This window comes from Staurois parvus, unplaced genomic scaffold (genome assembly GCF_062004578.1).
Source record: "Staurois parvus isolate SC_StPar_1 unplaced genomic scaffold, SC_StPar_1.0 ptg000251l, whole genome shotgun sequence".
Lineage (NCBI taxonomy): Eukaryota > Metazoa > Chordata > Amphibia > Anura > Ranidae > Staurois > Staurois parvus.
Window position 1 is genome coordinate 6,669,014 of NW_028318047.1, and position 17,730 is coordinate 6,686,743.

Genomic DNA, 17,730 nt, shown 5'->3' on the forward strand with positions numbered 1-17,730 from the left:
ACTGGGATTTTTATTTTTTTGCTATATAAATAAAAAAGACAAACGCTTTTGAAAAAAATTAGTGTTTCTTATAAAATTTTTCAAATAATCTTTCTTCATAAATCTTGGCCAAAACGTATTCAGCTATCTTTTTGGTTAAAAAAAATAACCCAAATCAGTTTATAAAAACAAAATTATAATTTTTAAAAAAATCTTTTACATTTTTATTTTATTTATATTTTTGTATTTTTTTTTCTTTTACATACTGTCACCCTAGCAGTACAGTGTAACCATAGTAACACTGTACTACTTGTGGGGGGTGATTATTATTTTTATTCACACTGATTGCTTTTACACCCATAAAGGCTGTAAAAGGAATCATTTCCTCCTATCTAGCTGCATTCCTGCAACCATTGAGAAATACTGTGAGAGCGGTGAGGAGGGATCTCCAACAGACTGACAGCATTAGCTCTGTTCCTGTGAGCTGTCTGGAGGGAGTGTATCTCTTCCATACAATCATCCTCACTGAGCTCTGAGATTAAGTAATTTAAGATTAAGTAATATCAGCTCCCCGCCCCCTTTTTCTGAACTCTCAGACTAGCTTTATAAATTCAGTACATTGAATAGATGTAGAGAAGAGAAGACTTCAGATAGACAGGTAGAATTTACGTAGGAGGATTTGTTTTTTCTCTGTGTATCACCTGAGGCCAGTCACTTCACTGGATATATGTAAGGCTTTACAACTACTTTTTGTAGGAATGAACAGGGAAAGACTGGAAGCGCTGAGCAGCCCCCACAACTCCAATCTGGTAACCTTAAGGCTTCATTCACACAGCTATAAAAATACGCATATACAAGAGCTAATTACGGATGTGAATGCAGGTGTGTAAACATGAGCTGCTTACAGATCAGTAACACAGAACCGACAAATCTGCATCTAAGAACATGTGTTTTACGCATTTACATGTATAAATGCATGTATACGCGTTTGTAAGCATGTAAAATAAGTCTAAACAAAGGGGGAAAATAAGGTTTATTAAAAACAAGTTATGTACTCAAACACATTTACACATTTAAACGCATCTATACGCAAGTATTTTACTGATCATTAAACATGTAAGATCATAAAATTTTTACAGTCGTGTGAATGAATACTTGGGGTAGTCTGTGACAAACTTGGGCCCTGGAAGTTTTCAAAAGACTCCTCAGAGGAGGACTGTTCAGTCTCTTCTACCTCCTGGGACATGGGTTCTTCTACAATTCTTACATAGTTTCCTCAACCGGTTCCTCTATCAACAAGATGGGAGAAGGGGAAGGAAAACATTTCTGTTTGAGACCTATGCAGTCTAAACTGGAAACTACCCAGAAAGTTGGTTGTAAATTCTAAAACCCAAAAGAAAAAAAGCACCACTCCTCCTTCTCAGTGTACACCTACTGGAGGGATCCACATCAGAGGCACTCGCCATTCTGTGCTGAAAAAAACTCCTGCAGGTCCAAAACTTCACCCATTTGGCAGTCACACCACTAGAAACTTCAAGGACACTGCTTCCCTGCTGGGGAACACCACCATGGACCTGCCAGTACACCAGGCAATAAGAAACTGCTGTTCAGCACTGGACTCAACACAATGGGACCCTCTGCAACGTTACAGGCTGTCCCAGAGTCAAGTTAGGGCCTCTTGTATCCAGGTCCATAGGCAACAGTTCCAAATAGAACCAGTCTCCTGTTCCCAATGGGAATGCTATGGTGGAAGTGTCATAATCGCTACTATTTTTGTGATAATGCATTACTACAACTGACAAGAACTGGTTATGAGTGATTTATTAACTGCTATAACAAGAATACTGCGTCTAGTAGAATAATGCCACACCAATCAGGAGTAAGGATTGCTATAGATGAAGAAAAAAAAAAAGAAGCCCTAATTCCACCTTGAAGGAGAAAGTTCCGACAGAAATACAAGATTACGATTACCATTTGTAGCGGGGGCAGGGGGTTTAGCTGTAAAGCAGGACATCATTTTCAACAGACCGCTATCCCCTCTATGGTACTACTTCTCTGGGATCAGATAGGTCACAGGAAGGGGTGAAGCAATAGATAAATGCCTTCCATTCACTCTCTCTTTCTCGGGGGGACATGCATTACTCACTTATGCAGCTCACCGCTACGTCTTGGCTTTGCCTGCTATTGCCAACAGCATACATCAGGGGCACTACAGAAATGCCATAACAAAATTTGCCTACTTGCCTTCACTATGTTTACTGCTGGTCCCTGTGCCACCTGCTTACATTTTGTGGGTACGCTATAGCAGTAAAGGTTTAGCAGTGGTACTGTTTTGCTCATCTCTGCTGTGTGTTCTCATAACACCAATGCTGGGGGACTATTATTGTACTGGGGGTTATTGCTTGCCCCAACAATCGCAGAGGATGGTATGGTAGGTCCTGATACTTCTGGGGTTTGTCAATGCTGGTCCTGACACTTGCTGGGGATTATCACTAGGGGTTACACACCTCTAACCCCATTTGACTCTGCACGCTTTAATGTGCTTAAAAGGGGCATCAGTCTGTGTTCTTTTTGCACTGTAAATGATATCTATACAACTTCTCTCATTTTTTGACTAAGCAGTTCCCATTATAGTATGTCTGCTTTTATTATAACATTAGGTTCAGGGTTGGGAGACACTGTCTGCAGCCACCACTGGCCATTGTCTTTGGCTTCAATACTTTCAGTAACCTACCTAGATGCATCATAAAAAGTCAGTACCCCAAGCAATTCGTTTCAGCAGCTCAGCCCACCTAATCCTCTTGGTACAGGTTTCCTTTATCATTTCTCATTACATTTGCTGACACAGTGATGTACACTAGCCAATTATTTTTCACTACAGCGTTCAAAAATCGTTTACCTTTCATTCTTCTCCTCCAACAACAGAAACTGACTGAGATGTGAGTGAAAAGACTTCACGTTTTTAACATCTTTTTGAGTATTTTCTTCACATGTCAGAGATGACAATGCTGTTTGAGATGGCTTCAATTTACGCTTCCTTCTGCATGATGAACTAGAGAGAAGCATGGCAAATAGTTAGATCATATTTAAATATGTGCACAATTTGTATTTGCATCACTTGTTTCTACAGAGTTATTTTCATGGAAAAGGCTTATACCATGGCAGATGACTGTGGTGCCTTCTCAGTCGCCCGCTTTTAATATTAAGGTGTTAATCTAAAAATGTAAAACTAAACTCCAGGCAAACAAATACACAGATGAAATGCATAAAAGGGAGCCAAATTATTTGCATTTCTATCAACCCAGTTGAGAAATTTACGCAGCGCTGTTACGTGGAACACTCCAGTATGGCAGGGTTAGGAGGCCTCATTTTTCTTTGCTGCGGCTTCACTATCATTTACATGTTCCCTTGCCAAACTCCACCCTGTGTAACCAGGTCAAATTCAGGTACTGATCATGTTTGCATTTAACAAATACATTTCCTGTTGTATTAATTAGAGCTTTGTATCTTAAATCTACTTGGAGTTTATCTTTGCTCCACACAATGTGTTATTTAACTCTTTACTTCCACTGTTGTATGTTATACAGTGGGGGGGCCTTTATACACACACTCCCAGCTGGGAGTGTGTAAATCTGATGAGCTGACTTGGCTTTCAGGTAGAAGTGATCAGGCTGCTGTAAAGCTGCTCAGTTTCCTCTACAGACCCCCAGTACACTCATAGCATGTTTTCAGGCTCCACTATCCCGCCTGCAAGCCAGGCAGAGGGGAAGGAGACCAGCAAATATCTGTTTGTGGATGTCTCCTAAGAACCCAGAATCATTGAGATTTTGTCACTTCTGCTTTCACTTTCCCTGGTTCCTATGGCCAAGAAAAAAGCCAATTGAAGCTAATGGTTTGAAAATCCAACTTTTTCTAATTACGTTTTCCTGTACCAGTTTTTTGGGCAAATGTTATAATTACCTGTTCTGTGCAATGGAATTGCACAGCGCGGTCCCCTACTTCCTTTTCTGGAGTCTCTTGTCTTCCTTTCTCCAAGTGCCCTCTCAACAAGATGTGTGCTAAGGGGGCACCCATGTGAGTGCACTCCTGAGCAGGGCAGTGTACACATTCATAATCACACACAACCAAGCCCCTGCTCTCTCCTCACAGGAGGCTGACAGCAGCAGGAGCCTATGCCATCAGCTACTGATTATATCTCCTGTGAGACCAGGAAGAAAGAAGAATGGTGCTGCAGCATGGACAGCACTGGATTGGTGAGAGGAGTCAGTTAAGTGTTTAGGGACGGGGAAGAACAGGTAGTGAATAGAACGTATTAAGGTAAAATAATATTCAGACTTTAGAACCACTTTAATATAACTGTGTTAAAGAAACAAACAGCAAAGTTTTGATTTGTGTAATGGAAACACACTGATGTAAGGCACCTGTACTGTATAGAAGGACAAAATCGAGAATCTAAGATGTATGCCTAGTTTGGATTTGTTTATTTTTGTAAAACAAAAAAAAAAAAAAAAGCAATAAAACAATCTGCTTTAAAAAAAATAGAATTATTTATGGATGTTGCTATAAAACCTGACAGCAGACATACCCTTATTTTGGCCACAAAAATGATTTCTGACTTTCAAGTAAAATAGTTTCCCTGGAGTACAGTACAGGATACAGGTTCAATAATCATTATGACTAGGTTACGTGCAGCTACTTTCAGGTGACTGGACACTGGCAAAAAAAAAAAAAAAAAAAGGGAGCTGCAGAGATATCCCTCTATAAATCCTCTCAATCCCAGCTAGCCTCAATTTTCTTGCAAGCAATATAACGATCTTAAGAACAAAGGGGAGGGACTTGTGTCACGCTCTGTTCTCCAGGAGACAAATTTTACGGACATGTCAAAAATCCCTTTTTCTTAATTGTGCAGTACATGACACAGGCTCAATATTCATTATGAGTGGGGCATCCAAATGAGGGCTGGGCAATACAGCAAGCAACACCAACAGGGCCATGAAAACAAACAGCTCAAGAAAGCTTGTAGTCCCCTATGCCTGAAACTGCCATTAGAGGAGACCTTCAGGAAGCACAAAGAGGGAATCAACCTCTCACAGACAGCATCATGTCCAGACAGAGGAGAGAAATGTCATTAGGATATTTCATGGCAAGACATAAGGAAGGGCAATATCCCGATAAAGGGGTAAGGCAGAGAACAAGACCCCAAGACAACTTTTTCTTGTGCAACACAAAAAAAAAAAAAAAAAACACCTTACAGAATAGTTCCAGAGACTGTCCTTGAAGAGGTGATAGCAACATAAGAGAGTATTACCTCTAAAAGTTTCTAGAGGGCAGCTTCAGCAAAAGTTGAAAGAACCAGACTGAGGTCCTAATAGGACACAGGAGTGGGAGCGAACATGTGAGCCACACAGTGAACATAGGCATTAACTTTGAAATGAGAAGCCCAGGGTCTCTGAAACAAAATGGCCAAGATTTGTCTTTTGATGATACTCAATGCTAGATGTTTGTTCAGACTGATTGGGATAAAAAGGAGAAAAGCACCTCTAAGTGCAGTATCCAGCATAAATTTGTTAAAAACCAATACCAGGCCACTCACATTTTAAAAGTAGTAAACAAGCTCATATGGTTGTAGCATCGTGCTTGCTTCGAAAAGCATCGAAGTGCATTGTGGATCCAAGTGACGTCATCACGCTTACACTGCTCTCCACCTACACCAGGCCATTTGGAGGCACGATCGGCGCAAATGGAGTTTCAGATTGACTTCTTTGGTTTACTCTGTATAAAGATGAGCTTGTTTACTGCTTTCAAAATGTGAGTGGCCCATTATTGGGTTTTAATTAATTTATGTTGAATACTGCATTTAGAGGGGCTTTTCTCCTTTTTATCCCAATTATACTATAGAGTCTGATCCAGGATCAGCTTGCCCTAAGTGCCATCCATCCACTTATAGACTATAGCAACTTTCCATACTGGATCCTATGCAGTTGGACTTTACAACTTTGCGCTCTGTTCTTTCACCTGTTTGTTCAGACTGGCCTGGAAGAATGACAGAACACGACCCATGGAACAATTTACAGGATGGAACTTCCTCAACACATATCAAGCAAAACAGGCCTTCGAAGTGCGATTATAGACTTTACAAGAAGTCAACTTCCTGGTCTTCAACATGGTGGGGATGATTGAATCCGAAAGGCCCTTAGGATCGTGGATTCAACAGCTCTGCTGTTAAAGACATTGACCTAGAAGCAAGATGGAACACTGCCCTATGGGATAAGAGGTCTGGACAATCCTGAAGTGCCCACGGAGTGTTTGCCAGGTATCAGAATACCATGCTCTCCTGCGCCAATTTGGTGCAATAAGGATAATCGCAATGCCCTCCATCTCAATTCTGCAACAATGGCAAGGGAGAATCTAGAGGGCAGAAAGCCATAGACCTTAACTGATCCCAGTGTCACCAGAGCATCCACTATGAAGGCCAGGAGCCCTGGCCTTCACAGCAAACTGGGCATGTTTGTTGCCAGGTCCAAACCTGGCAACAAACCTGCCCAGTTTGTTGTTGAATCCGGAAGCCAGCAACCACAACCCACACCTATGGCAAAGGACTTGAAACATCTCCAATTCACTAAAAAGCCTATTCACTTGAGAAAAAGCACCAAGTTTAAATTAACCTCATCACTCACAAATCTTTGAGATAACCACCAGAAAGGTGGTTGGTGGCTTTCATACACCCAAAGGAGGATTCTAAGGAATTATGGGCACCCTGGGCATAAAGTTTAAATGGATATGGCCCTGTACTTGTCACAATCTAGTAGAATGGATTAACCGAATTAACCCCATCTTAGTCTTGCCATCCACGGTGGGCATACCCCTGCAGGGGGTCTTCAGAGACAGGGTTCTGCTCCTGACAGACCACCACAGCCTGGGAAAGTATATGCCATGGGGAGTATCCACAGCAGGATTCAGTGCATACAACATTACAGGCTAGCCTTGCATCTTCTATCAGGTGGGGCCCAGTTATGGTCCCCCAAGACTCTGCTGAGGAGTCAACAGATCTGGAAGAATGAAGAGTCACAGAGGCTGTGGAGCAGTGAATCAATAGAATCATCATCTTGGAAGATAATTATCTAGAAAGAGAAAAAAAAAAAGACAGAGAAACCTTCCTATATGGAGGGCAAGCTTATCTCAATAGAGAGATGAGGTCCATCACTGAAGGACACTAGCAAAAAAACTGATGATAGCTGGTTGTGAGAGGTGTTAAAAAGGGAGATGTCCCTGCAGCTTTATTGCCAATTGTCCAGTGTCCTGAAGGTTGTGGCATATACTCCAGCTTTAACGATTAACGTGTCTGTATCCTGTACTGTATGACTAGGAAAAATATCCTTGCAAATTATTAGTAAATGTGCAACAGTTACTCTAGGAATGGAGGTTATTATATCTGCACTGGAATTAGCACTGGAGTCACAAGAGACTGTCTGAATTGGCAACATTTGCCTGATTTTCTGTTTTCGTTCCCAAGCTAACAGCAATAACGCTTTTAATGCAGCATTAATATGAGATTACCTAATACTTAATGAATGTGCATAATGGGTTTAACAAAAACCTGTTTCCTTCTAAACGATTAGGCTGGCCATAGACTGTATGAATTTCTTTCCTTGAACCCTGAAAAATTTGCTCAATTCCAGAGGGCCTTTGTGTTCTCCCGGCAGGGGGGTGGGGGAAGCGGTCACCACCGGGAGAACACAGTGATTACTGCTAAAAGCTATAAGCAGCTTCTAGCAATAATCGTATGTAAAAAGTGGCTGTTTGTACCCAAGTTGATTGATCGCAGATTCATCATGCCCATACATGGTTCAAATCTCGGCCAGTTCCTGCAGCCGAGTTTGAGCAGTCAATGGCCAGCTTTAAACCCTTGCCTGTTAACCAGTTTTACAGGAGTCAATTCAAATTAGGGATGGCATACAAATTGTTCTGAGTTCAGCAAAGTAGGGGATGATCCCAAGAAGGGGCATAGTTAAGGATTGGTGGGGGAAAGATGAGGGGGTCCAAACCCCCGCCTCCCTAGAGCATGTGACCATCCCATTGTGATCATGTACACTGCAACTACCTACAAGCTTGATCCTAAAAAGCTGGGCATACGTATAGAGGTTTTATTTTTTTGCCCAACCAGCGGGTTGAACACAAAAAAAAAAAAACCTGACAGATCCCCGCATCAACAAGCGCAATGTTGATGCAAGGATGTCTCTCGCTGTTCTTTTGTACTCTCCCTGACAGAATGCACAGATCAGCACTTGCAGCCACTGACCGCAAGCAATGATCAAATTCTGGTCTTCCAGCATGACTGACAGAAGCAGGCCTAATGACTGGCTTCTGTTGAACAAATAGACATCGGTACACGTATCAGGAGTTTAAGATGTACGGTGGTATTAAAGTAATTAACTGCACTAAAATGTAATCAGTGTGTTACCCATGGCAACTATTAAAGTTAAAAAATAAATAAAAGTGGGTAGGGGCAAAGGGGACAAAGATAAATAACATGGGAAAAAAAAAAAAAACAGTAAAAAGGGAACTCTGACTTTAAAGGTGAACTGCAGAGAAATTAAATAACAAAAAACTACTTTCCCTGCACTGCAAAGACTGCTTGCTTTTACCTAGAGTATTTTTACCCACTTTATCTCTTGCTCCTCCAGCCTCCACCGTGCATTCAGCTGGTTCCTCTGAAGATTCTCTAAGGTGCTCTGTTCAGTGGTGACATCTCTGACGCTATCACGTACAATGCAGAACCAGAAGTCCTGCATTTTAAGGGCTAGATCACAACCTGATGTGTCAGAGAGAAGACACCAGCTGCGAGGGAAGAAAGGGATATGTATTTTTTCAGATACCCTAGGCAAAAATGAGCATTTAACCCTTGCAGTGCAGGAGATTTTTTGCTTTAATTTCCCTGGAGTTCAGCTTCAAGAACAATTACTCTGAATAATCACCTTTCACTAGCCACCAGTATGTCTTTATCTGTGGTGTGACAAGCATTCATCCACGATTCTGGCAATTTGAAATTTTCCAAATCCTTTTCAAAGAAATAAACATAAAGGTCCTCCGGGGAACCTATGGGAAAAAAGGCAAATAAAACTATTAATGATAGACTGTGGTAAGTATCTTGATTTCTAAAAACAGGAAGGTCATTTACAACCCAGACTAATAATGTCGACTTCAGTAGTATTTTTATAGTCCTGGACATAGAATTCTGGTATGAGAAATGAAAAAATGGTAGGATTTTAATGGGAGGCTGACAAATAGCTGTGGAATAGGGCTCCGATGGAAGCTCCTTTTCCATTGTTTATATACTACATTCTAGTGGAGTGAAACTATAGTTATTTAGCTTCACTAATACTTAAAAGGACTCCCTCAGATACAATAAATATGCCATGAGTTCAGAAATTACTGTTGCTGCCTCTTTCTACACAGGTTTCATGCATCCTGACTTATTCTTTTTAAAGTGCATCTAAACCTAAAAAAAAAAAAAAAAAATATGAAAAATATTGCAGCTTACCATTCTTTAGATGTGGTGGCTGCATCAGTTCTAGGGTAGCTACACTAATTACATTTACCTATAATGCTGCCACCTCCCCCTCTCTGTTGGGGTCCCCCAAGGCTCTGTCCTCGGGCCCCTTCTCTTCTCCATCTACACCTCTTCCCTCGGCAAACTGATACACTCCCATGGCTTCAACTATCACCTCTACGCTGATGACACGCAAATTTACCTCTCCACCCCTCACCTCACCCCTTTAGTCTCCACCCGTATCACCCACCTACTGAACGACATATCAGACTGGATGTCGCTCCATTTCCTCAAATTGAACCTTTCCAAAACTGAGCTCCTGATTTTCCCCCCACCCTCTCCATCACGACCAACACCACCACCATCAGTCCCACCCCGCAAGCCAAAGTCCTAGGTGTCACTCTAGACCAGTGGTTCTTAACCTGGGTTCGATCGAACCCCAGGGGTTCGGTGAGTCAGTCTCGCGGGTTCGGCGGAGGTGAAGACCCACACCCGACTCATATGATTCGTGCAGTAAATATTCATTATTATGTTTTTGTTTTTGTGTGAAAATCATGTTTTAATGGTTTTGTTCTTTGTTCTTAACGGTTTTGTTCATTTTGTGCACCTATTTATAAATATATACCTAAATATATACCTATGTTTTGAATTTTAAAAATCATATTTTATTTTTCCAATTAAGAAGGGTTCGGTGAATGCGCATATGAAACTGGTGGGGTTCAGTACCTCCAACAAGGTTAAGAACCACTGCTCTAGACTCAAACCTGTCCTTCCAACCCCATGTCCAATCGTTGGCAAACTCATGCAGGCTCCACCTCCGCAACATCTCCAAAATACGTCCGTTCCTAACCCCAGACACTACTAAACAACTCGTTCACTCCCTTATTATCTCACGTCTGGACTACTGCAACTCCCTTCTCACCGGCCTACCTCATCACAGACTATCCCCTGCTTCAGTCTATCCTGAGCGCAGCGGCCAGACTCATCCACCTTACCAACCGCTCCGCTTCTGCCACCCCCCTCTGTCATTCCCTTCACTGGCTCCCGATTGCCCAACGCATTAAATTCAAACTACTAACACAGACATACAAAGCCATTCATAACGCTGCCCCAAACTACCTCACCGACCTGATACCCAAATACAACCCAACCCGTACTCTTCGAATCCTCACAAGACCTCCTACTTTCTAGCTCCCTGGTCTCCACCTCCCACGCCCGACTGCAGGACTTCCCCCATCCTCTGGAACTCACTACCCCAATCCATCAGACTGTCACCTACCCTCCTCACCTTTAGGCGCACCCTGAAAACCCATCTCTTCAGAGAAGCATACCCCGCCCTCACCCAACAGCTGATCTCCTCCACTCCTCCTACCACTCCATCCCCCACAGCCACTTCCTCGTGTACCACTATCCCCTCCCTCCTAGATTGTAAGCTCGAAAGAGCAGGGCCCTTGACCCCCTCGTGTTTTGCTTTGTTACTGTATTGTCTCATGTTCTGTCCCCCACTATAATGTACAGCGCTGTGCAAACCTTTTAGCGCTATATAAATACTGTATAATAATAATAATAATAATAATAATAATAATAAAGCATTGCACTCACAATCAGCAAATCACAGGTGCAATCTCAGGCTTCTGCAGACTGTCAGTGTAGCTGTATGCAGTTACTTAATGAGAAAACTCAGCAAAGTGTGCCAACTCTGGGTGCAACCTTAAAACCATTAAAAACCATCCTGTGCATACATGTGTTTGCAGTTACTTAAGCCTAGTACACAAATCAGAAAATCGGATGAAAAATACTGCTTTGAAAGCGATCATACGATAACCTAATCATTAGTAAACAGCTTTCGCCCAAAATTATTTGAAGGGACAAACATGAACATTTTCTTTCATACAATACCAGATTACATGATTTTCTTTTAATCAGTACAGTATTCATCAAAAAAATAAAAAAAATAAAAAAATAAAACCCAGGATAGCAACATGCTCAGAAATGAAAGAATACATTGCAATATAATACAACATATTACATCATTTCTGAAGTTGTATTCTGTCGTATTCTCTGTGAGAATTTTCATAACTTTAGCAACCTCTTCACTTTCGATAATAAACTAGCATGCAAAAAAACACCAAAAAATGGATGAGTATTTGCCTGATATTCTCATCGTGAGTATCAGGCTTTAATGACAGGAAGAGTCCATTAACTACTAGAGCTCTCCCACCAGTGTCCTGGTAGTTCATTGAGAACTGCAAGTTGTCAACCACAATGGCTGACAGTAGTGGTAGTTCTCCCATTCACAGAACTCTGTGAATAAATGATGCGGCTGGGCATGGCCATTTTTTTTTTTATTGTGACAGCAGGAGCAGAGAGAAGATCCTCAACCTGCTGTCACACAGGGGAGCGGGGGGCCACTCCATAAGTAACACATTACACCCTGGATATGAGTTTAACATGTTATGAATGGTGGTCTTATTCTTTAAAAACTACTGCAGCCACTACATCTAAGAACTGGTAAGATGTAATGTTTTAAGTGATTGAGTAAAGTTATCACAAAACAGACATAAATACATGTGATAGTTTCCCTTTCTACAAAACATAGAAGATTGTAATTGCAGATATTTGTGACATGTGATTGGTCAAGTCGGAATCTGGTAAAGTAGAAATGTATACAGATAAACTTATCTCCCGACTACTCTCTCACAATCCTAGTCTGCTAAACATTGTTTATTTTAAAGCTTTCTATTTAAATTCTATGAAAATGTGGGTGCATACATTAATACCTTTAACATGTGGATTAAAAGGAGGATGCCAGTCTCTCAACTTGTGATTGATGCAAAGAGCGATTAAGTCATCCCAGGGGATTTCATAGTTCAGAGTGTCTGACCCTTCACCTCCACTGTTTTCCAGACAATGATTCCAAACACCTCCAAGAAGCATCTGTACTTCTGAGTCCAATACAGGCAAAGCTTCTGAAGACCTGGATATCTGAGATATGTAATCCCTAATCATGGAACACACAAGATGCCAGGGAGCTGGAAGAAAGAGAAATAAGAAAAAAAAAGGGGGTCAGAAATTCAACTACAACATACTGTACAGTATTTTGATTAGAGGTAGATGCTGGTGAGTCAAGATTGCCTATCTTAAGCTCATCTCCAGGCTTGATTTTTTTTTCTTTCAACCCATCCTTCCTCTGTATGTGTTCTGATTTTAAAGAAAAAAAATATCCTCTACCTTGCTCTAAAAACGATATGTCTTATTTGGACAGTGATTTATTTGGATCAGTCCTGGCCAAAAAAGCATCTTGTTCCTGTCACCTGCAGAAGGGCTTAGCACCACGCACCATTTCACATATTCCAGGCTCCTTCAGCCCACAAATGGCGCATGCGAGTAGACTCTGGTCAAGCCCGTTAGAGGGGTGGGCAGTAAGAGGGAAACCTTACACTGCTGTCACAGAGGAGAAAAAGATCCTTAAGGCTGTTGGTGGGAAGAGCTTTACAGAACTGGGCAGATCCAGGCAGCCACAAGCTGCCTAATTTTTAATAAGTCCATCTAGTTTCATTCAGGCTGACATGGTTTTAAGTTCCCACTTGCTAGAACTCTAGAAATACAGAAATGAGTGCCAGACAAAACCAGGTGAAAGATTTGGCCTGTCCTTGCTTTATGTATTTCTATGGTGTGAGCTACTGTTGGGTGCCCATCAAGGGAAACCTTGCTTTGTGGGAGCTGCCTCACTAGGGTTGCTGAACTTGTTTGAAGTTTTTATTCATCCACCTACACATTGAAGTCTAAAAAGTCCAAGTGTGGTTCTAGAGTGTTGGGAACTAACAGAGAGATCACAAGGGAGAAGTTATTAAAGTGACTAAACTATAACCTTCTCCAAAAATCATACATACGTATCCAATAGTTAATTGCCCTGTAATCTATTTTTCATGAAATTGTTTCTTACTGCATTTTTTCAGCCTCCTTGTAACATTTTCCATAAGCTCCCAAACCTCTTCTTTCCACCCTCATTTCCGATGGTTTTGGAACAAGCAGTGAACATTAGTTGTTCTCTTGTGAACTGCTCTATGCACACTGCACAGTCCATTTTAGGAGCCAGCAAAAGAGGGCAGCTATGTTCTTATTTACAGTGGGACAATGGAGAACAAATGTAGCCATCCTCCAACAAAGTCAGATCAAAGCAGCAAACAAAAAGGATAAATGCCAAAATGTGCTGTGCTCCACTTGTTAACAATATCTTCAAATCATATATTCACCTATATATATATATATATACACACACACACACACACACACACACACACACACACACACACGTGCTCCTATTGACAATTTGTGCAATAAAAAATAAAATATATTCGCTATAAACATTCGCTATAAAAAACAGTGCCCATATGCATAGCAAAAAATGTCTATGTACTTCTTCAAAAATACGTGTTCACTTGAAATGAATTTGGTGCTTCATAATTCACCTCTTGTGTGAAATAACTTTAAAATGCATGCATCCCCACCAGTTGTGCTCTCGCCTCAAAAATATGACCAAACTGTTAAGTGAGGTCATATAACACTTGTGTCCTTTTAACTGGACCAAATGTGGATGGGATGGTATCCTGCTGAATGTGATCCCCCTCACTTGTCAATAGGCTCTCCTCCCATGGTGGTTTGTATAAAGAAATAATCCGATCATAGTGTTTTATCCTTAGGTAACATTTTATTAATAAAAGGTAGTGCACTTACATGATATCTGTCTATAAACCTGCTTTATGCAAAAAATATCTTCCTGAGTTCTGGCAGTGGTGAAAATTCTAAATGTACCAGCTGATGTCAGTATGGAACTATCGAGCATTGTGACGTCAAAGCCCCTCCCCTACACATTACGCCACCGGTCATGTGGCTTCAGAGAGAATGAATCATTCCATCCTGATGAAGCCACGTGACCGGTGGCGTAACGGCGGTTCCATACTGACACCAGCTGGTACATTTAGGATTTTCACCACTGCCAGAACTCGAGGATCAGTTTTGCATAAAGCAGTTTATATACAGATATCATGTGAGTGCACTACCTTTTATTAATAAAATGTTACCCAAGGAAAGAACACTATGATCTGATTATTCCTTTATACAAACCACCGTGGGAGGAGAGCCTATTGATAAGTGAGGGGGATCCCATTCAGCAGGATACCATCCCATCCACATTTGGTCCAATTAAAGGGACACAAGCGTTATAGGACCTCACTTAACAGCTTGGTCATATTTTTGACGTGAGAGCACAACTGTTGGGGATGCATGCATTTTAAAGTTATTTCACACAAGATGTGAATTAAGAAGCACCGAATTCATTTCAAGTGAACACGTATTTCTGAAGATGTATTTATGGACATTTTTTGCTATGCATATGGACACTTTTTTTATAGCGGATGTTTATAGCGAATATATTTTATTTTTTATTGCACAAATTGTCAATAGGAGCACATGTGTGTATATATAGGTGAATATATGATTTGATAAGATCGTTAACAAGTGGAGCGCAGCACATTTTGGCATTTATTATTGATCACATTGGCACGAGTATGTGTGAGATGCAGGAAAATCCACTAATCAGCATATTGTATTTTTAAAATTATTTAGCAGCTCACAAGTTCTGATTTTATATTTTAGCAAACAAAAAAGGAATCAAGCAATTTGGGGGGGGGGGGGGCTCTCAGAACAACTGAAGGTACTGTTTGAGTTAGGAATACATACTAAAATATTTATTTAACCAGAGTTTGGTGTCACTAAATGGCCCAGGCTGGCTACGAGCATGCAACACTAAAATCAAGTTACTTTTTAAGTGCTCACCTCCCTCTGGAGGCTTGTCCATTTCTGGAATCTGAAAGGAAAGTACAGCTTTCTTTAGCCAAGACAGGTGTTCTAGACTGTTCCAGTCTATAGGTGGCATGGCGAAGCTGCCTCTTGAAGATGTGAACTCTGTCACAGGCCAGGACAATTCCACAAGTCGGCTCGATGAAACCACCTTTGCCAAGTAGGCAACAGTGCTGTTATATAAATCAATGATAGCTGTAGGGTCCTGAGAGGGAAGGCCGGACTTTCGACGGCTGGACATGTCATGATAGAAAGGATCACTGAATGCATGATAAACCCCATCCTCTATATACTGTCGGAATGGAAGTGAATGTAACTGTGGAGAACGGGAACCACGGGAAAGCAAGAACTGTACAGCAGAAGCGACCTGTAAAGATAAAAGAGTGAGAGTTTGTTAATAAAAAATGACATTTGACCTCTGTTCTATGCAGTGATTGAATGCATATTTTACTAGGACATGGACAGAGAAAATTCAAGAAACCAATAGCTATGAGAAAATGACTGAACTGTGAAAAGATCTAATACATAAATTCATACATAAATTTGTATATCAGAGTTTCTTTAAATCAGCACTAATAGATGCATTCCATCAAACAACCTTATTCCACAACGTCAGAGACCAGTAGAGCTTCTGGCCCAGTGTTGCTGAATGACATTATTGGATGAAGAACTTGCAATGGCCAAGGCTTGGCAAAGAGTGGCATCCTGGGCACACCCTAACATTCTGGAGGAATACAAAAGTCACTTTTAGCTACATTTTTTTACGCCTACACTTCAGCAGCACATTATATAGACATAAAGAAAACTTGTTAGCCATTTTACATTTTTTAACAGTCCATTTTTGTTGCAGAGGATGCCCAAAATTTGACTTGCATCTTAGTGCAGACGTCTGGAAAATAAATAAGCCAATCACACAAGCAGGAAATGACATATCTGGGGTCATTCTGTACACCATCTGTTTACAGAACCCCTAGAGGTAGCCATATTGCATTTTGCAGAAAATTACAGTGCTGCAGATTAATTAGGAAAAGTAATTTTTAAGAACATTCAATTAAAATATGACTTGTGTTGCAATTGTGTATGCTATATTTATTTTTTATTTGCTTTTTCTATTTCACAAAAGTGGGGTTTCCCTTTAAAGTTTCCCTTTAAAGTAGGGAAACCAATTCTTTTCTGGATGACAAACAATGGCAGGTACCACGTTGTACCTGTTCAAAGGTATTATAGTTACCTGCAGAAGGCTAAAATGCCTAGCACATTTATTTTTAAGGGTATGTAACAATCCTAACAATGAGCTTTTCTTATTTGCTCCCCTTTGGCCTGTAACCACTAAAAACATTTTTAATATCTTTTCAATAAGTGCAAAAATCTAACCTGTTGATCCTGCCAGCAATTTATAAGTCTCCTGTGGTCTGTTCATTCTGCCTGCATTATCTAAAAAAGTGTAATCAGCTCTACTAGTTCTCATCATGGACTACAAAACACTTCATCCATATACTGAAGAAATTAGAAGATGTGGAGTGATTCTGTAGTGTAGCCAGTGCCGCCCGGGAAGGGCTGACACCAGTCCCTGCACATTTAATCCAGAAAATGCATCAAGAAACATTCACCAATATAAAGTCACATTAGTTGTCAATGAAAAAACGACAGACGTCAGAATGTTAGACAGGAGGTTTATTTCCTACAGAATACCTCCCGTCAATCATAAAAAATTAAAAAAACAGACTACATGGGTGGTGGTGCACAAACTTCAAATAAATAGTGAGAGGGATTTTGAAATGGAAAAGTTTAGTGCATCGACCACGTTTCCTAATACAAAAATATCACATCAACAAAAGGACCGAATTAGTCAAGAGAACTACAAAATGATATTTCCCGATCTACCGTAAAAACCTCAAAATAAAGGTGCAGCGCCACAAATGGATCAATATCATGTATATAAATGTATGAATGCACAAATCACATGATAGGTGGTTAATAAAGTGACAAAGTGCAAATATAAAACATCCACATCAAGGTGCTAATAAAATGACAATCGTGAGCACTTGATAGTACTGAATGTCTAATTCAAATAATCATGGGAATGTCCATAAAGTGCTACTCGTGAGGATCCATCCAAAAGGATCACAGGTAAGTGCTCCCTATATTATCCAGGTGGTGTGCCGTGAATATATTAATATTACGCACTCACCAGATGCGTAATCATAGTACGTATTTGTATATATAATGTTGTCTGCCGGAGTTCCCCTTAAGGATGTAAACAGCCTGGTCTGGTCAGAGAGATATCCCCTTCCCCTGGGTAGTCTGCAGCACCTCAAGCCGTCCTCCAGAATGGGCTC

At 40.8% G+C, this 17,730-nt stretch overlaps 1 protein-coding gene across 2 annotated transcripts in view; it reads right to left on the reverse strand.

The window, feature by feature from the left end:
- MCM3AP (minichromosome maintenance complex component 3 associated protein) overlaps positions 1-17,730 on the reverse strand; it is a 105,887-nt gene that overhangs the window by 13,594 nt on the left and 74,563 nt on the right. For both annotated transcript variants that reach the window (XM_089680871.1, XM_089680872.1), the window contains exons 24-27: positions 15,368-15,758; positions 12,310-12,561; positions 8,955-9,075; positions 2,879-3,031 (exon numbers count right to left, since the gene is read on the reverse strand). In XM_089680871.1, coding sequence (XP_089536997.1) covers positions 2,879-3,031; positions 8,955-9,075; positions 12,310-12,561; positions 15,368-15,758 — 917 coding nt within the window. The remainder of the gene's footprint in view (positions 1-2,878; positions 3,032-8,954; positions 9,076-12,309; positions 12,562-15,367; positions 15,759-17,730) is intronic.